At 34.4% G+C, this 22,755-nt stretch overlaps 4 protein-coding genes and 1 long non-coding RNA gene across 5 annotated transcripts; 3 read left to right on the top strand and 2 right to left on the bottom strand.

The window, feature by feature from the left end:
• The first annotated feature begins 423 nt into the window (after nt 1-423).
• Nucleotides 424-1,345, top strand: LOC114736687 (uncharacterized). Its single transcript, XR_003739367.1, has 3 exons — nt 424-493; nt 620-722; nt 1,227-1,345. It is a non-coding gene; the product is annotated as an uncharacterized LOC114736687 (long non-coding RNA).
• A 780-nt stretch (nt 1,346-2,125) lies between these two features.
• LOC114736684 (acyl-CoA-binding domain-containing protein 4-like) lies at nt 2,126-8,842 on the bottom strand. Its single transcript, XM_028924551.1, is given in 15 exon segments — nt 2,126-2,474; nt 2,561-2,620; nt 2,714-3,034; nt 4,043-4,089; nt 4,092-4,125; nt 4,906-4,994; nt 5,095-5,209; nt 5,745-5,871; nt 5,955-6,094; nt 6,295-6,356; nt 6,437-6,503; nt 6,652-6,765; nt 6,842-6,919; nt 7,281-7,433; nt 8,732-8,842. Coding segments are annotated over 14 exon segments (1,515 nt in total). The 5' UTR covers nt 7,371-7,433; nt 8,732-8,842; the 3' UTR covers nt 2,126-2,303.
• Nucleotides 8,843-10,807: 1,965 nt separating this feature from the next.
• On the top strand, nt 10,808-11,815 carry LOC114736688 (peroxidase 6-like). The gene has a single exon (XM_028924556.1). It carries the CDS (start codon nt 10,808-10,810, stop codon nt 11,813-11,815), a length of 1,008 nt encoding a protein of 335 aa, XP_028780389.1.
• A 1,936-nt stretch (nt 11,816-13,751) lies between these two features.
• On the top strand, nt 13,752-14,186 carry LOC114736689 (rRNA 2'-O-methyltransferase fibrillarin-like). The gene has a single exon (XM_028924557.1). It carries the CDS (start codon nt 13,752-13,754, stop codon nt 14,184-14,186), a length of 435 nt encoding a protein of 144 aa, XP_028780390.1.
• A 2,451-nt stretch (nt 14,187-16,637) lies between these two features.
• LOC114736690 (glycine-rich cell wall structural protein 1-like) lies at nt 16,638-17,147 on the bottom strand. Its single transcript, XM_028924558.1, has one exon. It carries the CDS (start codon nt 17,145-17,147, stop codon nt 16,638-16,640), a length of 510 nt encoding a protein of 169 aa, XP_028780391.1.
• Between the last annotated feature and the right edge of the window lie 5,608 nt (nt 17,148-22,755).

Here is a 22,755-nt window from a genome sequence, read left to right on the forward strand (position 1 = left end):
AGGTGATGTGAGTGTTAGTTTCATGAATTTTAGGAGTTGTTACTATGAATTGAAACTTGGGGAAAGTGTTGGAGTTCTAGTGTATACTAAATTATAATGTGGCTTTGAGCTAGTGAAAGGGTGGAATAGAGGAGCCTTCGAAACTAACTGTGGGAGCATCTATGTATTTTTATTTAATTAATCGGTTTCATTTCATTATTAATCGGTTTTAATAGCTTTAAACCGTTTAAATTGCATTAAACCACTCTTAATCAATGTTTTGTGATTACTCTTTTAATTGTTCTTAAGCTATCTTTCGGCTGTCCACCAGCCACATAAATTGACTGGAGAAAGCAGGTTGCATGTAAATTGCTCTGAAGAAACAGAACTTTAAGAATGCCATCCATGATTTTATTGCTTACATTTGTAATGTTCTGGTTTGGTAGGTTGCTCCTGCAGAACTGGAAGCTCTGCTGCTTAGCCATCCCAATATTGTTGATGCAGCTGTTATACCGTGCGTTTGCCTTATCAATATCACATCATCTCTTCTTTTTCTAATATCTCCTCTGATGTTTTTTACATACAGAATATATATATATATATAGCGATAGAAGAAATATATTTATTATTGAACTTGCAGGGTTGAAGATGTAGAAACTGGACAGATACCAATGGCGTATGTGGTGAAAGCAGCTGGTTCTGAGATCACAGAAGACCAAGTCATTCAATTTGCCGCCAGCCAGGTTAGTCCTCATTTAGCTTTGCAGTTGAGTGTTAGGTCAAATTGCCTCACAAAGATTGCAACTGGTTTTAGTTCTGAAAATATATATTTCAAGTCATTCTCCAATAGAATAATATGCCCCATTCAATCCTAAACATAAAAGATAATAAAGAAATTAGCTTTGGTACTAAATGTAAGACTTTATTCATTTTGTTTCTCAAATTTATATATTTTTTTTCCTAAACTCTTCTAATTGATTGCACATATTAAGCAAATTTTTTATCAGTGGCGTGGTTTTCAGTACAAATGATTAAAAAGACGACTTACTACTTTTTTGTAGTCCCTACAAATTAGTTATTTAGCTCCTACATTTACAACAGGGAAGAGTATCTTGCTCGTAGTCAGTTATAGTTACTTGTATATGTTGGCCAAGCAAGCTTAGTCACATAGGTCCTGCTTCATTTATTCCTCTTTGGTCATCTTAATGATGTTTTCCTGCTTATAATACATATGAACAAAATTCCAGGTGGCTCCATATAAGAAAATAAGAAAGGTGAGCTTCATTGATGCTATTCCAAGGTCAGCTGCAGGTAAAATCTTGCGCAAGGATCTTGTTTCACACAGCAAAATGAAACGCGTTTCCAAGTTATGAGCAACTTCTATACAGTGTTTCACTGACTTCTCAGGGCATAATGAGAGAGAAGCGTGTAACTCTTCCGGTACTCAGGAAATGAGAAGATAATCTTTCAGTTCTTCAAATACAGATATTGGACTTGTATCAATAAACTGCTTACTGCTCTGTATTTTGTTATTTATTAATTAATCTTAGGCGGAGTATTTACAGCATACGTTAATATTAATTTTGCTATTATCACAACAGAATACTTACTAATCTTAAAACCCAAACAGGTGTTGTCCAACGGGAAGCTAAAAATAAATAAGCCTTAACGGTACAAAACCAGTAAAGATATCCAATTAAGTGAAAAATGTATGCAACGGAGTCAAGCACTTAGAAGCTGTTCAATTCAATATGACGGTCCATAAGTCCTGTAGAGCCAAAATATTATAAAAGAAACACAATAATCTAGTTGTTACTACAATAAAAACCAAAATAATATGCTAATAAATCTTCATTGCAGTCAAGGTAAAACCTGAAGAATTTAATAGAACTATCAATAGTTGAAAAATCATGGTAAGATCCCAACCAAAAAAAAAATCACCGAAAATTCTAATGACAAATAAGTAACATAAATATTGTTGTCATTTCCTATATTAGACTAATCAATACGACATGTTTGATAATTACATTCCTTCTTTTAAAACCACAGTGATTTTCCCAAACTAAAAGAATATCATGTCCAGAGAATGAAAACAAATGCTGCTATGTCTTCCATCTACTCCTGAAAGTTTCAGTCCTTCAAACTGGAGTACTCATAAAGTTTACCCATACATTTCAATACTAAAAAGGTAACACCAGAGATATCTCTAAGTATTAAAAAAATACTATGATCCGCATGTAATCTGTTTCTCTAAGAAACTTGACGGGTTCCTCGAGCTAGGCTTCATCATTCCAGTTATTTTAAAAAAATCCTCAGTAGTGTTTCTATTTCTCACCGCCACCAAGCCATTGCCAAACGCCCCCAGAACTTTGCCGCCTCGCAGAAGCAAGCTCCATCTCTTGGTCCAGGGCAGACTTCTGTCTACGAAGAGCCTGGACCTCATCTTCCACAGACTGTGTTGATGCCAGCACCTTTTGTAGCTCAGCAATTTTTGCCTGTAATTAAATATTACCAAAAAGAAAACGAAACACCAGAATCAGCAAAATTTAATTTATTTCAGATATAGGAATAGGTTTTATACCTCAAGTGTAAAACATCTTGATCTCTCAGCCACAAGTTGTCCCTGGACTGACTGGAGTTCCTGAAAATAAAAAATAAAAAATTCAACGATAAATACTGCTATTACCACCAGGTAAATTATATGGCAACTCAGTATGAAAGTTGTATCACATGCCTTGGACAACTCGGCATGAGTATTATTAACTTCATCAATCTCGCCCCTGAGCTTAGAATTTTCAGCCCTGGCTTCTGCAAGTGACAATTCCAACACCTGTTTTTCTTTTTCAAAGGACTCAATTTTGACCGTGACATCTTCTATGGGATGATCATTTTCACTTGGCTTAACATTTATATCATCCAGTTGCTTGAAATCCAAGTTCTCAGCCTTAGTCAATGCATAAGCAGCAGTAACAGAAGCTGCAGCAGCAGCAGCAGCTGGTGATTGGAAAATCTTGGGAAACGAGGAATCCTTTGGCTTGGGTCTCAGGATGAATACCTATATTAATAAGAGGACCATTATCCATAGAATGCAATATAGTAATGTATCAATATAGAAGGCCTTAATAAGATACATCATGCTTAAAAGTAAAACTATCAGTTCAAAAGATAAACAATAACTCATTAGCAAAAGATAATTCGGGAACGATTGAATCTAGTTTATTCACTTTGCAACAACATTTGCCAAATATGTAATATGCTCTCATCATCTGTTGAAGCTTAGATGCGGTATATAAGTGAGAGGCAGGAGTAATATATTAAGACAAACGTTAATAAAAAGTCATTATACCATCATCCCCTTTAGGTACACTTCATTTTCTTTTCTCTTTTTCATCCTCCTTATAGTATCTGTACTCTTTACAGTATCCATGCTCTTCAAATTTTCAACAGTGAAACAGCTTTTTTTTACCTCGAATACCAAGAGTTCCTAATAAAACACAATTTAGAAAATTCTGATCTATTTTATTAGCAGCACCCAAACACTAGCCATTGATAAATAATTGATCACCTAACTGACGCAGTTTTCTTCAGTTTCGAACAGCCTAATTAACAGATTTGAACACAATTATTAGGATAGAGTATACACTATCCAGTACTGGTCATAGATTCGAACATAGACTTAAACACAACATAAATGAACTATGGTTTAGCTTTACCAAACACTGGTTCTAGAATTAGCATGATTTTATACTTTTTATTTCTTTTGAGATGATGAATCATCACATTCACATCTGTATCCTGTTTTTCTCAACAATTGAAGTTGCATTAGATCCTTCAAAAGTGGATATGTTCTGATTTAGTTTTCATTTCCAGGTCCATCAGTTATGCTCAATATAATGTCAAAGGATTACTACAGTGTAATGACAGGTTGAAACGAACGGTCAAGAAAAATAATGTTAATGATCAATTGCTGCAAACAATGAACAATTTCATAAACACATGAAGACAGCCAATTTTCAATAGATGGTAGAAAAATGTAACTAAAAAATAATAAAAGTTAACGCACCTCATTACTATACTTTCCATTATAGCCACCAAAAGCTACCAATACATCTCTCCATCAATCATTGCTGAGCAGACAGTAAGACCCTGTTCTCCAAAAAAAACAAACATTTGCATCACATACAAACTGATTGACAAAGCCATGCATCAACTTCATTGGGCATGAATTTTTAACATATGTAGTGATATATAAAAGCTAACCACATTTTTTAATTTCAAACTTCGATCGTACCAAGATTATCAAAATAAGAAACTTCTTTTCATATTAACATTCTAAATATATGGAAACAATAAAATTTAACTTAGCAACAATTAAGCTTATATAAGAAATTCAAACAGTCATCGCAATCTCTTTTTTTCCTCCAACAAGAGATCTCTGTGGGGAAGATTTGTTATGGAAAAGCTTACAACTATCACTTGATGAGATGTCACTTATATAACGAATCCAAGCTGAAATTCATGTGGTCTGTGTATCGTTTATGAACATTGAATTACTGGTCAATAGAGCATTAAATAGGTCTCTCAAAGCACTACTTCAGATGATCTCATTATGGCCATATTAATTTCAATAGTGCACAACTACACCAGCTCTGTCTCTCATTTTTAGATACATCATAGCTGGATTACATGTAAATGTCCTAGACCATATATTTTCTGCTAACACTGTCATGCATTACCTGGCCACCCAAAGTGGCATTAACATCATTCCTAAATCACAGATCCTTTATAACCATACTCCAACCCCAACAAACTAGTCCCAAAAAACCTAGTAATCAACATTGAAAAGTACGCTATTCTGATTAGTCTTCTCTACAATGTTACCAGAAATTATAACCAGGAAGAGAGAGAGGATTTCAAAGTAATGACCTCACTAGCTAGCGGATTTCTAGGCTTCACAGCAGTCAAGACTGACCACACTAGCTTAGACATGTTTAACTCTAGAGTCTCCAAGCAACCTGTTTTGAGACATATTTAATCAGATACTACAAAGGTAATTATCACAAATATAAGAAGTACAATAGCATGCACAGATCATGTCAATTCCATTTACTCCACCACTTTTATTATCACCACCACCAACTATGAACCAACGATCATTAATGGTGACACCAGCATGGCCAGCCCTTGGAGATGCTAAATCACCTTGAATTTGAGGCAGGGACCACTCCATCTGAAGGAAATAAATTATTTCTAACATATTACAATGAATAGTGAAATAGAACTCAACAACTAATTAAAGTCAAATTAAGAATTTAAGATTTAAGAATATTGAACAAGCTTCCACTTCTTTCCATGGGTTACGGGGACAATATAATTGAAACAAAACCCTGACCATAATGTTATCCCTGAAACAATTTAGAAGGCTAACTGAGCAAAGAAATCTCTTTACATAGCAGAAGCTGTCTAGCGTAAGATAAAACACAAGAAGCATACATCAACTCAGTGGCAAGAAGCAAAAGTTGCATACGCATGCACAAACGCCATGTGTCAGGATCTTCAGCATTTAGCAAGTAAACGCTTGATGTGCAGCAGGGAGAGACAACAAAAAAAGGGAATGGGTAATTCACTCCGAAACATATGTAATATAGACTGGCTTCAAAAAAAACCATATATAAATAAAATTAATCACCCAGGAGGGGAAGATCAAACTCATTCCTATCCTACTTTCGTGATTACAGCACAGTCTCCAGAGACAAATCACTTACTGTTTCCAAGTCTAATATGTGAAGATCATTGAAGAAGACAGAATGAGAACAACCACCAAAAACTAGAAGATATCGACCTCCATGAATAGCAGCTGCATGATCATATCTAGGAGCTGGAGGTGTCTGCCTATGAAAATGCAAAAAAGTGATGCAGGAATTTCACAACACATAAAAAGCAGCTTTCATAAAGTGAATTACAAAAATACTTACGCTGTGTTTATAACATCCCAAGTCATGCTCTCCAGATCAAGAACATGGACATCATTCAACAACTTCCTGCTCATGTCTTCACCACCAAACAAAATCACTCTCGAACCAACCAATGTTGCTGACTGCCCCACTCGAGCTAACTAGGAATTCATCAAGAAAATTTAAACGTCAAAATGAGAAACTTGTATATATAAATATTTTTTATGTAGTAGAAGGAAAATTTCATACCATACACACAAAATTCAGCAGCAAAAAGCAGAAGAAAAAAACATAGTGTGCTAATAAATTAACAACATCCAAAGACAGAACTTCACACTTTTCTATCGGCAGAAATACTTACTGGAACATTTCCTGAAGTCTCAATAACTCCATACAGGGATGTTTCAAGATCAATGTAATGAACTGCAAAAAGTCCACGACAATTGAGTTTCTATACAAACATTCTCCACAGAAATAAATAAAAACATTCCAAAGACACTAACCCATTAGTTTGCCAGAAGAATCCCTTAAATTGCCACCAAGAAGAAGAAGTTTCTTCCCCCACCTAATCTGCAAAAGTACAAATAAATTCCAATCCTCTATCAGAATAAATCAAATGTACAGGTGGTTACTGAAACTGACGTTTCTATTGGCAATGGAAAACACTAACACTACAAAGCATATACATAGAGATAGAACAGTTGTGCATATAAATTACCATATTGTGACCCGATGTAGCTGGAAGAACCTCCCGTGAGTTACTGTCATTATCTTTATCAGCAATTAGATTTAATTTCAGATTGGACCATGTCAAATTTCTGAGGTCAAAAACCTGCAAACAGCCACATGTACGCTGAAGCAATATAAAGAGTCTAAGGTTCAGAAAAGCGTCTGAGCATGCACTATACCTGAACATCTGATAAATTCCGACCATTGCGACTTCCACCAGAAACGTATAGTTTTTCATCAACCACTGCTGCAGCTTGCTGGAATTAGAAGACAAACCATAGACTAAATTAAATAGCTGGGAAAAAAGTAAGCAAGGACTTCAGCTACATAGATAAGAATGAATGCGGAGCCTTAATAGTTAAAGGTAATATGCAAAATCAGGATGGTTCAAGATTCAGTGAGATTAAATTTATATGCCTTTTTCAAGGAGGGTAACTTGTCACTCATCATTATTTTCAATCCCTGTTCTGTGAATGAAAATTCTTTGACTATCAAATTGCCCAAAAAAAGAAAGGAAAAAGACTGAATAAGGTGGGGGGGAAAAAAAAAAAAACAGGGTTAAACTGTAGTTTCTCCCTCACATTGTAAGTTACTTATTCCTCATACACACACACAGACCTTGTAGCGTGCAGATGGACGGGCACCAGATATGGGGACTGCTACCCACTCCTCATATGTCAGATCCTTAAGCCAGTTGTTGGTATCCATATATTCCTTGTTCTCCTATACAATTGCCCCAGTAACAGCTGCAGCAAGTTACTTCAATTATCGCTTCAGATTATATGATAACTTTTGAATCAACATGAGTAGACAGGACAATGGTCACAAGTATCTTGTCTTTGCAGACATTAAGGAAAAGGGGGGGAAAAAAAGAAGAAAGAAATAAGCACACTGAACACAACAAATATTTATAATATAAACAGATGGTGGACTGATTAATATTTATAATATAAACAGATGGTGGACTGATTCTAGACTGGAAACGAACCTTAGAACAAAATCAATAATTGAAAGGTTTCAAGAAACAACACTGCTATACGGAGACAAAAATCACAATGGCCAAAGGCGGATGTAGACATGGCATATTTAGGGACGCAAGGCAGGAAAGGAATAAATACAAAAGAAATATATTAAAGCTTGACTCAGAAACGTCACACATCTATTTAGTTTATGTAACGGCAAGGCAATGTCCAAATGACAGTAGAAATCCCATTACAAGACACAAGGTATAGGATTGAGTCTGCTGAATTTTGCCAAATCAGCATAATGATAACAAGGCTTACAACGGGCTGAAGATAGAAATTGTTAAGCATTTAAGAAATCAAACAGCTGATGTTTCTTGATAGAAATTGTTAAGCTCCATGGCATCGTGCGATCTATATAGCCAACCCACCTAGTGCGACAAGACTTTATTGTTGTTGTTGTTAAGAAATTGAACAGTTATTCAGAACTCAAAATGCGTAGAGAAGGAATATGTGTACAGACACAACGAGCGTTTCCGCGAAAATTAGACATCCATATATACTCCTGCGCTTGTCATTTGACAAATTAAGCTTTTCAATAGTTTAATTGCGATACACAGCGCAAACTTTGCTTCTTTTGATTTCTCAGTATATGAACTCCATTTTGGATCCCTATGTCTTTCAAGTTGCATCAGTTTTAAATAGTGAGCTCTGATACAATGTAGACGATGAAGAATTTCAAATATAACAAGATTTCAGAAAATCAGGAATCCTAGTAAATTCTCCCAGCTTACAATTCTCTAACCTAAGTAATACAAATCACTGATCTGAATTTCACCAGCTAAGTCAAATACCTGACAATGCATTAACACAAGTAATGGCAACCCGAAGTTGCAGCGATTGCAAATCTGTTTCCAAATCCAACGCCCCACGGAAATGTTCCAACTCTCTTATGATAAAAGTCAATTGACATTAACAAACTATTACACAGTTCCCCATCTCACTCCAGCAAAAGAGCAGAATTTTTCCCACCAACAAAGACAGCATATGGAGAAGTAATTCATAGTTAAACGGGGAAACCAAAAAAAAAAAGAAAAGCAGAGGAACCTGATTAATGGAGCAGTAGAAGAAACGCAAGATCTTGCTAAGTCAGGGCCAGATTTGGATCTGCACCGGAAATGGGATGAGATTGACCGGTGGCAAATCCGCAATTCAAGCAAAGAATCAAAGCCACCGTCAAGATCTCTCGCCGAAAGCAAGAGAATAGACTGTGATGAAGCTTTTCCGCCAAGCGTCAGTAGTGGGGTCGGTTCGGACAGGGCGAGGCGAGCCGCTATAGACGCCGATGGTGTACCGATGTGGTATCTAAACTGTCCGTTTGAATCTGAAACTCAACACAGAAATCAACGAAATCAAGCAACACAGGTATTTTTATTGCAAGAAGAATTTTTTTTTTTTCATTTATTTATTCAATTAGATTAAACTACCTCTTATCCTTAATATAAAAAATAATAAATAATTTATAAATATAAAAATTTAATTTAATTTATTATCTATTTATAACAAATGCATAGCATGGTCGTTGTCTTGCTGCTGAGAACTATTTGAAGGGGCTTCCGGCTTCCTATTATTGAGAAAAAAAAGAGAGGGAGAGAGACAAAGTAACTAAAAGGTTTTTTTTTTTTTAATTTCCTATCAAAAATAACATAATGAAGTTATAAAGGCCTCTATTATGCTATGCTTTATTAAGCTGAGAGTATGAAAAATTAACGAGAAACAACTGCAAGCATAGACTGTTAGACTGAATTTAATCATTTAGATGTGTAGATATATCATATATGTATGTATAGGTTGTTTCATCATAAAAGTATTCAAGCAAAAATCCTGCATGTAAGATGTAAATATAATTACAGGATAAGTACTCTGACATTTAATATAAGAAATAAAATTAATTTAAAGATATTTAAAAAATTAGTTAAACTAACTATAATCATGAGCACTGAAATTACTTTTTGGTAAAGTTTCTTATAATTAATAGATATATTTTTTTAGATAAAATTATACATCTAGGATATATAACAATCATGTATCCAAGGTGCTGGTCTCTGAACCAATCAAAACAGTGGATGAAGGGTTAATGGGTTATACTGTAGTCAATTAGAGGTTAAACAGGTGAGGAATTAAAAAATTGAAATTGAAAATTAATTTAGATTCCTATCATATGATATGATCCAAAAGACTAAATTTCAATTGAATTTCTAACAAAATAATCATATACTTACATTTTCTTTTTAATTTTCTCTACAATTTTTTTGACAAATTGACATCATAGTATTGTACTATTAAAATCACTAAATATTCATTCTTGCAAAATATCAAAATAGATTTATGGTAACAAAATATTTATATCTACAATCCTTAGTCACTAAATAATAATTTTTAGCATTAAAACAACTTTTAAAAAAAGAAAAAAGAAAAAAAACACATAATCGAGTTAACCTATCAAAGCCGGTTAAGTTGACCGGGTTACATTGAGTCGCCCCCATGTCAACCCCATCACTAGTTTTTGCTGCCAACTGAAACGGCTAGGTGCTTGATTGGTCTGTTTCGGATCCAACCCAGCCGATTCAGTCCCGTTTTCAATACTACGCGTGTATCATACACAACAATATTAAGAATATAATTGGAGTAAGGTATTGTTTGAGTTTAGACCATGCAGGTGGGGGGAGAGAGAGAAATCCATCAAACATGCAATTTATGGAAAAGTTATTAAATTAACGTTGGATGTTGGACTTGGGGGGTGCCACTATCTTTAAATCCCAAATTCCAAAATGAACAACATGCACCTTTTACATTTCGAAAGATTTTGTGAAGAGAGTTTAATTTGACCATCCAAAATTAGCAAAGACTCACAAATCATCCTCAAACCCCTCTTCCTCCGAAACAAACGCATTTTCTGATGATCTAATTCCCCTTCCCCTCTCTCTCCTTTCTCTTTCTTCTCATCGCTGGCTTCTGAAACCAACGCCCAAAGAGGAAGCAAGAAGTGTTCCATTCTCATCTTTCACCACCACCACCTTCTTCTTCCTCTTATGATATCGCTCCCTTTCTCCTCATTCTCTGTTTTCTGTGTCTTCCTTTCACAGAAACATTAATATATACATATATATATCTATATCTTCCATGGCTTTCCCGCTTCTCTTCCTTTGCTACTTCTTCCTCGTGACCATTCCATTCTCCTCCTCAGCTTCACACAAAAACCAGCTTTCTCTCGACTACTACAAGAAAACATGCCCTAAATTCCAGCAAACCGTCGCAGAACTCGTGTACAGCAAGCAATCCACCACCCCGTCCACCGCCCCCGGCGTTCTCCGCCTCTTCTTCCACGACTGCATCACCGACGGCTGTGACGCCTCCATCCTCATAAGCTCCAATGGCTACATGAAAGCCGAGCGTGACGCCGATCTCAACCTCTCCCTCTCCGCCGAAGCCTTCGACCTCATCCTCAAGATCAAAAACGCCCTCGAGCTCACGTGTCCCGGGGTCGTCTCCTGCGCCGACATCATGGCCCAATCGACCCGCGATCTGATCAAGATGGTCGGAGGGCCATATTACACTGTGCCATTGGGACGAAAAGACAGTCTCTCATCAAACGCTTCGAAGGTCGATGCGGCCTTACCGAAGCCAGATTTCACCATGGACAAGATAATCGAGAAGTTCACGTCGAAGAACTTCACGGTCCGAGAAATGGTGGCTCTCACCGGCGGCCATACCATCGGATTCACCCACTGCAAGGAGTTCGCTCACAGGATCTTCGGTTTCAGCAAAACATCCCAGGTAGATCCGACGATGAATCCGAAACTGGTGGAAGGATTGAAGAAACTATGCGCGAACTACACGAAAGACCCATCAATGTCGGCGTTCAACGACATGAGATCGCCGGGCAAGTTCGATAACGCGTATTACCAGAACGTGCTGCATGGATTAGGGCTTCTGAGCTCAGATTCGCTTCTGGGAAGAGATCCGAGGACGAAGCCGATTGTTGAACAATACGCGAAAGATCAGAATGCGTTCTTCCAGGATTTCGCAAAGGCCATGGAGAAACTGGAGGTGCTTGGAGTGAAGACAGGGAAGGGCGGTGAAGTAAGGCAAAGGTGTGATCAATTCAACAACATGGTTCCAACGATATAGAGACAGAGAAGCCATGGTTAACTCTTAATCGTCAGATTCGACACGACGAACCTTTTTTTTAAAAAAAACTTTTTCACAGATTTAATCGATTTTTTCTAATTTTTATTAGTTGGGCTTCTCTTTTGGATTTTCTTCTGTTTCTTGAAGATGATGATGAAGAGGAAATTGTTATCTTGTCGTTGGCTGTAAGAGGTGCGCATGTGTTTGCTGGGAATCGAGGATGTACAAAAGTGAGATGTTTATTGTATTAATTAAGTGCCATATTCTGGGTCGTTTAATTGTTCTCCGAAATTTTTCATGCATATATAATTTGACATGTATTCGTTCATGTATTATTGTAGCTACAGGTTTTGAAAGAGTGTGTGTGTATATATATATATATTTAAAAAGTGGATAACATTGTTCAAAACATATACTACCTTCAATTTTTAATATAATATGTGGTTGACTAATTTGAAGAAATTAAAAAAGCTAAAAAATTACTTAATTATAGCTTTTATTATATGATATCTCTGAAATATTTTTATGTATTATTAGATTATATATCAGTCTATAAGCTGGATTAATTAGTTTGAAGAAAATTGGTGAATACAATTTTTTTAAATTTATTTCACTTCTTTAATTTCTTTAAATTAATCAACTCAACTATATTTTATATTAAAGACCACAGATGATACTATTAATGATTGGTTACCACAGATAATACTATTAATAATTGGTTTTTTTAATTTAACCAGGCATTAATAATTGGTTTATATATTAAACATAAATATATTAAACATCATTTCACTCTATCTATATAGTCTAATGCGCACTCACACAAAAATATATTAGCTGCAAGGTCAAATTTATAGGTGCCGTGTCCTTTTTGTGATTTTTGGCTTAATATATTTTTAAAATAATTTATTAAGGACAACAAATACTAAAGTGCTTCTTTATGTTATTAAAAATAAACATTTCTGGTATAAAATTAAATTAAACAAGTTAAAGACAACTAGATATCCACCCTAATTCTAAATTTGCAATGTTTGATCCATGTCAAATTAATGTTAAGCTTTTATATCCACATAACTATAGGTTTAGAATTATGATACTCATCATGCATTAATTAAATTTCTACGTCTGCCAGCAAATAATAACTAATCATAGAAGTATTCGTTTAGTTTTATAAATAGAAATATATATATAGAGATGAAGAAGATAACGAACACGCATGACCAACCACATCAAAAGTACCATCATTAACGTCTACCCTTAATTTCTTTCATATTAAGATAATTAATGAACAGAGTAGCGCGTAAGGCAGTAGGTAATATACATATATATATATATATATATATAAGTACTATTTTTATATTTAGGTCACTTGTATCTTATTCTCGCATATCAAAGAAGAATCAAATTGAAAAAAAAAAAATCACACTTACCCCTATTAAAGAAAGGGTGTCGGAAAAAAAAAATGTCATGCATTTTCTCTCACTTATTTTTTTAATTACATTCAAAGGGGGTAAAATTTTAAAAAAAAAAGGTTATTAATTACCATATGAAAGTGACTTATATATATATATATATATATATATATATATGGTAACAAAGTGGTACGTACTACCTTATTTTATCTTTTCAATTGACTCGTCATTAAAGGCTCTTGCCTTAGTCATGTGTTGTCACAAACAAGTATGACAAAGAAATGATTTATAGACGAAATTGTTAATTGAGTCATCATGTCTCTTAATTAATATCTTTCCTTCCAAAAGAAAATTTTGTTGGTATGGTTGTGTTGAAGAGGCTAATGGCCAATTCTTAAAACTGCAAAAGTTTTTACCGTAAAGAGGAAAAAACCTGATCTAGAGTCTCCTATATATGAACATGGGTCATCTCATCTCTCACGCGTTTAAGTTGTTTGTTAATTTGTTTGAGCTTTTGGATTTTTGAGATGGCCAGCTCGAAGCTCATAGGGTTTTTGTTCATGGCTGTGCTGATCACGGACTTGGCATTTGCAGCGACGTCATCCCACCGACGATTACGATCATGGAATGCCAATGGGTCATCGTCATTCGGCACCGGCTACAGTTGGTCGTCGTCGAAGTCCTTCGGTGGCGATGGGTCGGCATCGGCTGGCGCTGGTGGGTCCGGATATCAAGGAGGAGTTGATGATCGGAGATTTGAGTACGGCGCCCGACGGTGTGTCAGATATCGGTATGGCGGCCAATCATACAGTGGAGGCAGCGGCAGAGGCGGTGGAGATTCCAATCACTTTAAGGTTGCAACCAGAGGTTGGACTGGGCGTGTAGGGGGTGGCGATGCGGGTGGTGGAAAAGGTGGCAGTACTATTCATCGTCAAGAAGCTAACAAAGGTGGTTTGGAGTAATTAAGGAAGTGTGGCGCTCCAACCTTAAATGAATCGGGTCGGATCTCGGCAAATAAGTTAATAATCCATGTTAATTATATGTTATTATAAATGTGTGACATAAACTAAATAAGTTGCAGGAAGTTTATATATATATATATATATATATATAGCTCCTGCTCAATGCAAGTTTATGTGCATGATTACGTACTTTATAAAAGTGTTTGTAGTAAATCGATTATGCAATTCTGATCTGTTGTGCGGAGGTTCTGACTTTAACCAGAGGTTCAGGCACTAGGTATGGGAATGATGGTAAAGACGGTAAGAAAGATGGTTTAGTGTAATTAAGGAAATGGGGCTCTAATACTGGCCTGAGATATGAATAGAGTCTATAATTAAGTTAATAATCCATATTAGAAGTTGGTTTTAGTTCTCTTCTCTTAGAATAGAACCGTCCTTGAGATTTTTCTGCCTTTAGCAGTTGTATCCCTTTTTTTTTTTTAATTAGATCTATTTGTATGTACTCTTTAAAAGTGCATGTAATACATCTATTGTGTTATAAGTGACATGTTGCGAGTTCTGTCCAAAGTTATACGTCTCAAGTCCTTAATATAAAAGTTAAATAATTAATTTGTGAATATTAAAAAAAATAGTGAAGTTAACTATTTGTTATAAATAAGTGTTATATTATCTAAAATATCCCTATTAAAACCTTTTAATATATGCAACCATTACTATATATATAGGAACTATTTTGAAGAAAATAAATAAATATCAAAGACAATATGAATTGAGGTCTTATATTTAGGACCAAATTAAATCTCTGACTTACTCTTATATCTTTCTAGTTCTTAACATAGAACCTAATTTGAGAGTTGATATCGATTACATATGTAAGACCTATACCACATGTTTATCAAGTAGGTGAGGGAGGAAGGGAGGGAATTATGAAAAGTGATTAGGGTATTTTTTTTAAAAAAAAATCATATTAATTAATTTAACCAACATCCTTAATATATTAAAATTAGTTAATTAAGTCTTACATTAATAACTAGCTAGAGAAGTATTTAGGACCGGAGGCAGCATATAATGATAAGGCTATAATATTCCTTCGTCATTTAATGAAAAAATTACTTTAATTAATTTTGATAGAATAAGAAAGCTAAATAAATTATTTAATTAATTCTAACAAATGTGGCATAATGATCCTGAAATACTCTCATATGACATTAGATCATATACCAATTTATAAACTGGATAAATTAATTTGCTAAAAATAATAAATATAAGAAATAAAATGAACTAAGATATTACATTTATGACTAAAACTAATTTCCTAATTAATAGCTCATGCATTTTAAGACTTGAGGAGTATAATAATGGTCAATGTCAATGTTTTCATGGTTAAAGTTAGTACGTATTTTAAGGGTAAGGGACAATATTATTATAATTTTAAACTTATAAGACAATTTTGCAGCTTAATCCTATTTTTAATTGTCAATGATATATGAGTTCCTTTTCCTTTTTTTTTTTGTTTTCTGTATATTTTCAAATGGGTCTCTAATTGAACCAAACAACTTAAAGTCCCAACTGCAGCAGTAATCAAGATTATCTGCTGACAAAGATAAATATATAGAAAGAACTCCATCAATTTTTCCACACAAAAAGACATATATGAGCAGAGTAATTTATCAAGAACCAAAAATTAAAAAAAATAAAAATCCGCATTAATTAGTTATTTAATACTACCTCTGATCTTAATTATAAGAGCTAGTTGACTAATTTGAGGAGATTAAGGAAGTAAATTGAGTTAGTTATTTGTCTTAAATAAGTGTTGTCTTTCTTAAAATATCCTTACTAATCAAGTGTATTGACTAGAACTATCATTGTTTGAAGAGCTACTTTGGAAAAAATATATATAAATATGAGAGACAAAGTGAATTAGGGTCTTATATTTAGGATTAAAATAAAAGTCAAACAAGGTCTTATATTAAGGACCAGAGGTAGTATATTATTGGTGACAGCTTAAAAGATAGAATGCATATATATATATATATATTATTCATTATATTATATCTATTTCATGCATGGCTATATACATATCATATGGTTTATGATATTATTACCATTTAACACAAATTAAAAACAAGTTAACATAATCAACGATATAGTAGTATATAATATATCGTCGCAATCTCAGCCACAAACATTACTTCTAATAATAATTTTATTGATATATTATATATGAATTACAATATTACAAATCCACATCACCAAGTACCGGCATGCACATGCAGACGTGCATGAAGCAGGAGCTAAACTCTCTGCAATTTATTGTTCATATATATATATATATAATTATTTATAGCATATAATACGTATATTACATATCCATCATCGTGGATTTATTTATGTAATCCCACTTGATCCATGTATACATATTGGACCAAAGTTGAAACCCTCCTTTCTTAATTAGTCGCGTGATGGTGGGTCGTCGTCGTTACCTTTTCCGACAGCACCACAGGCGGAGGAGTCACCACAGGTATCGTTACCATCTCCAAACCCACTGCCGGAGCCTTTGGATCCGCTCATGCTACCCCCTCCACCGCCTCCACCTCCGCCACCTCCCCCTCCTCCTTCTCGCCCAACCCCGGATCCGCTGCCACCACCATAGCCGGCTCCACTATTACCCTTCATCCCGTTTCCTCCTCCTCCGCCTCCGCCTCCTCCTCCTCCTCCTCCTTCCATGCTTCCTTCGCTATTTCCACAATCATCTTTATCATTTCCACCACATTCACAGTTCAACCGATCCTCACAGGACTCACCACTGGATGGCTTGTCGCCGTCGGTGGACATATCGCCATCGTTGGATGACTCTTCGCCGTCGGATGACCGTAATTTTGGCGATGACCTAACAGCAAAAGCCAAGTCCAAAAACAGCAGGCCAATGAGCACAAACCCTATGACTTTGGAGCTGGCCATCTCGAAGCACACGACCAAAACCTCAAACTCAATTTGGGATGAGAGGAGTTATACGATGAAACGAATGAAGCTTGAGTCCCATATATATATATACATGTGTGTATGTGAGGAGGAATATAATTCGTCATATACATGGGCTTCTTCAAGTTCAAGATAATAATCACAAGTAAATTATTATTATTTTTTTTTAAAAAAAGAATCCAACGGCCATGGTAAGATGGTTAATTAAAAGAGTGACTAAATTAACAATTTTATCTTTGGATAAATTGCTTTTTTGTCGTATTTGCGAAAACAAAAGAGTAAGGCAAGGGGCCTCTATAATAGGCATCGAGAAGCTAACTTTTGTGTGAGTGTGAGAAATTGGATAATATAATATTAAAGTAGTATTATCTTCCCTTTGATATATCGACTTTAACTAATTCTATTAGTGTTCATCAAAGTGTTCCTCAATTAAGTGTTGTAATCATAATATATGTGAAAGAAATTAATTAGTTAATTAAGATGCAATGTTAATGACGGTGCTTCTTATTATCATTTATTTCTGGTTGGTGATACGTGACGATCATCTTTAATTAATCACTATTTATTTCTTCATATGATATGCAATTACCAAAATTTTAGACTGATATATACTTCTCTTATTACTTAATTATTAGCAAATCTTTTCTGGTAGACATAGAAATTTACTTAATGAATTGGTTTAATTCTTTCTCATTTCTCCTTTTTAAGCAAAAATTTAGATACGTTGCGTTTTGGAAGCATTTGGGTTATTAGAGTTCTGAAAAATGCTCTTATGATTTTTTTCAAATTCTGTTTATCGCAAGTAAAATTAAACCAATTAATTTTTATCAGTATAATTTTTACAAGATTAGCAATATTGTGATAATACTTTTTTCTATACAATATTTAATATCCAATAATAATATTAGGTCATATTTGGTTAATGTTGGGCTCTAAATAAGGACTGTAAACCTATTTTTTCTTTCTCATAAACTTAAAGATCAAGGCCTTACAAAGCGACACATTTCCATAAACTATGATAATGTAGGGAGCAGATCCTCTTATCATCGGTTTTCTCCTCATCCCTCATCATCTCTAAATCTTGTCCATTCAAGTGATCGAAGAGCTCACAGTGCACCACAACACCACACTATGAAAAATGAATCTTCACCATCCAAATGTTGTGATCCTAACTGCAAATTTTCACCTCTACTCCTTCTTGATTTCAGCTTGGCAGGAAACATTCTCATTGTTCCATCATCGACTTTGGCGGAAAGCTTCAAGTCTTCAACATTCATTCTCATTTTGCTGACTTAATTATATGAAATAGATATCCATTTCGGTGGCTTCGTTTTCATTCCAAGAGGAGTAAGACAAAAATAACTCTCTCTCTCTCTCTCTCTCGAACAATAGATAGTACTCATCTGGTCCTTAATATAACATCTAATTGTTGAGTTGATTTTGATCCTAAATATAAGACATATTTCTCATATTTATTAATGTTTTCTAAATTACATCTATAAATACTCCTTCAACCATAATTAAGTAAAGAAGGAGAGAAGATATATAAGGTAGATGATTTGGTATTTTAAGAAAAATATATCATATTTTTTATAATTAACTAATTTACGTAACTTTCTTAATCTAATCAAATTAGTTAAATATGTCTCATATTAAAGATTGAAAAAGTATTTTTTTTAACCCCAAACTTATCTCCACTTAGAAATTTTTTTCTTTTTGTTGCACCTATTATAAATTTTTTTTGCATAAGTGTTTTTTTTACCGTAGCTTTGTATGTTTAATTTGTTAAGATATTTTTAAATTTATATAGTTTCAAATTTTATCAGAAGTTTTTATTATGTGTTTTGCATAATAAGAAAACGGACGGTTTAGATGTGATTTTAAAGGTCTCATGATGTGTCTCTTTTTCAGCTGTCAGATTTATTGGATGGGTGAGATTTAGAGATGATGAGGGATGAGGAGAAAACCGATGATGAGAGGATCTGCTCCCCATAATGCACTTGAAACATCTTTTTGTAAGTTACTTTTTTAGTTACATTGGTTTTGATCTTCCATTTTATCTTTCATATTAATTAGTTTTCCCAAACTAAGTTGTTTCACTTATAAACTAATATATAATTATTGTATGGGGTATTTTAGGGAGATCACGTCAATTTTGTTTAAATTAAATAATTTATTTAATTTTTCTAATCTCTTTAAATAAATTACGTAGGTCTTGTATGTTGAGGACTAAAGAAGTATCAATAATATTTTCATATAGATATGGACGAAGTATTTTTTTGTGCATAAAAATTTATCAAGTTTATTATCAATAAATTTTTTTCTGAATAAAAACTGAAAACTTATCACTCAAAACAGTGCAAAGATTAGATCAAGACAGGAAGGTGGAGATTAACCATCAATAAAATTTTCAATATGAAAATTTCTCCAATTTTTCCTCTAACAAAACGCATAGACAAAGTAATTTATAAAGACGGAGGATTAGGCCCATCTTTATAGTGAGTGTGATTAAAAAAAAGAATTAAGAAGTCGAAGGTGCTTCAAAGGCCCATTCATTGTTTATGACAAAATAATCTCTAAATATAAAAATTAGATAACTAATTTATAAAAATTAATAAAATTAGTTTAATTAATTAATTATAAAGAAATGTTAGTTTTCTACAATATTCTTTTAATCGTCTGTATTTAAAACCATCCCATTAATAAAAATATTCCCTTTTTTTAATATATGCAATAATAGGAATAATTTAAAAAATTATGAATTTAAAATACAATGTACATTTGCAACAAAAATAATTACTCAACTACTAAATCATATGTTTAACATCCGAAAAGTATTTGTTTTGGAGTAAGTTACTTGAAGAGAATTCAAGAGAAACCATGCCTACCAACATATATAACACTCAAAAATCTTTTTTTTTTTTGCCCCCCTTAAGAAAACAACACGCTGAAGTCAAAACCATGCAATAAAAATTAGGATCAGGTCAGATCATAAAGCAGAAGATTCCAGCTCCTAATGACAGTGCCATTCATCGTATTTAAGTGAGGTTTCTGACTCACGTTAACATATTTATATGGATGTGTGTTTAATTGTGTAAAATAATAATAATGACGATTTAGTCGCGCATGATAAGCTATTCACCGTGTTCTACATGGTCAAGCGCCATTTTACTCGTAATGATTTTATAAAATACTATTGAATCTCAACCATTGATATGTTAATTTAGAGATAATCATAGGATAAGAAAAAGGGAGGAAGAGAGGATCAAATTATACGTAACTCCACACATATGGTTCATAAAATATAGCTCTCCGCCATACGTCATCTTGTTCTTCTCATTGTGTTAATTATTGGAAAAAGTTGATGTTGTGGGAAACATTGTAGACATATGTCAATTGTCAAATGTGTATATTCATCTTGTTCAATTTATAAGTACAGATTAAAAAAAATTTAAATTTTATTAACTCTCATTTAACATTTAACAACTTTTCATTTTGATCCCTATTTACTATAAATTATCCCTAACGAAACTAAAGTCAACAGAATAATAAATGTAGGGTAAAGTTACACATTTATATGAAAATTTTTTTTCTCTCCTTTATAAATAGAACAAAAAACTTTCTTATCTATCTGTCCTATAAATAAGACCAGAAGAGTATGTGTATATATATGTTATTACTACAAAGTTTTGTTTTATTATTCTATATGCTCCCTGCGATCTTATTTATAAACTTTAATAAGAGGTGGTGGATGTAGAGGAGCGGACTGAAATGAGGAGTAATGAGGCAACGTCTTTAAAAAAATTGATCTCGGTGAAAACAATAAAAAAGGGATCTAGAAGCATAATTGATTAGGAAGATATTGATAATGGGGAAGCTGGGGATAAGAAGGAAAAGCCAAATGATGATTCAGAACATGACAAGGCCAAAAAGTTGAATAACAATGTAACTCTGGAATGTGAGAAAGGGAAGGAAGTGCAGAAGGAAGATACGGAGTCCCCTAAAAGGAAAGATGATCTTTCCAAGGCAATTGTTGTCTATAACAATGCATCTCCTATTTCAGAAGTGGCTCTCAGGGTCGAAAGGATTAATCTGAAGAGAAATAGGAGGGAGGAGATGGAATATGCGAGTTCTAAAAGGAGGAAACTGATCTTTGCTGAGTATGATGAAAAGAAAGATCAGGACAGTGAAAGGAAAAATATGCCTGGAGAAAGGAGGAGTGTGAGGGTTCTGAAAAGAAGATTAAGAAAGGAAGGGGGGATGAAGCATAAGGGCAGAAGTAATAAAGGAGTGGAATTGGCTGATATGAACTTTGTGGGAACTGGTTTAGTTGGGGCAGATGTGAGGGATACTTCTGAAAGTAAAGCTGAAGGTGATGGTGGCTGGCCTCAAACAGCCACCACGGGGCCATGATTTTCTTAGTGTGGAACTGTCAAGGTTTGGGAAGGGCCTTGACAGTGAAAAAACTTAGGGAAGAAAATTTGAAGAAAAATCCCTCAGTCATCTTCCTAATGGCAACCAGAATGATGGAAGCAGGTATGAAAAGGATTAAGAAAAGATGTAGGATGGACGAAGATGTGTATGTTGAACCGATAGGAAGGAGTGGTGGACTAGCTCTTTGGTGGAAGAAGGATATAACAATAAATATTTGGCATTGTTCAAAAAATATTATCCACACGAGTATGCATTCTACTGTGCATAAGGTGCCAAATTATGTTACTTTTGTTTATGGTGCGCCTAGAGTTGAAGAAAAATTAGAGGTTTGGAGGAAGATGAGGAGTATAGCGAGTGGAATCCGGGGTACGTGGTTATGTATGGGAGACTTTAATGATATGGCCTCAGTATATGAGAAGATGGGGAGCAGACCGGTTGATATGAGAAGAATAATAAATTTCCAGAGTATGATGTCAGATTGTGCTCTAATGGATTTGAACTACTCTGGTGCTCGCTTTACTTGGTGCAATCAAAGACTGGGTGAAGCTCATGTGAAGGAGAGGATTGATAGAGCTATGGGGAATGTGGAATTTAGAGAGGTTTTTCAGTTAGCTCCGGTGTTGCATATAGAGCCTTTGGGTTCAGATCATCATATGCTTGCTATTGACTGTGAATATAAGCATGAAAGGGGACAAAAAATGTTCAGGTTTGAAGCCATATGGTTAGAACATGAGGGTTTTCTGAATACAGTGAAGGAGGGATGGATGCAAAATACTATAGGGGGAAGAAACAAGGTAGAGGAGCTAGTTTGTAGACTTGAGAATTGTAAAAGAATTCTTTCTGCTTGGGGGAAGAGAGTCTGCCCGAATGCTCGAAGAACTGTAGAAAGATTGACTTCAAGACTGGAAGAGTGTAGAAGAGGGGAATATACTGTAGCCAAGAGAGAAGAAATGGAGGAATTAATTAGTCAAATCGAAGAAGCATGGGATAGGGAAGAATTATACTGGTGGCAAAGATCAAGGGTGCAATGGCTGAATGCTGGAGACAGAAACACTAGGTTTTTCCACTCTAGTGTTGTTCAAAGAAGAGTGAGAAACAAAGTTGTAAAGTTGAGAGGCGAAGGTGGGAGATGGATGGAATGCAAAGAGGAGAT

The sequence above is a fragment of the Neltuma alba genome, unplaced genomic scaffold (genome assembly GCF_004799145.2).
Source record: "Neltuma alba isolate B1F8T4 unplaced genomic scaffold, ASM479914v2 tig00013358_pilon, whole genome shotgun sequence".
Taxonomy (NCBI): domain Eukaryota; kingdom Viridiplantae; phylum Streptophyta; class Magnoliopsida; order Fabales; family Fabaceae; genus Neltuma; species Neltuma alba.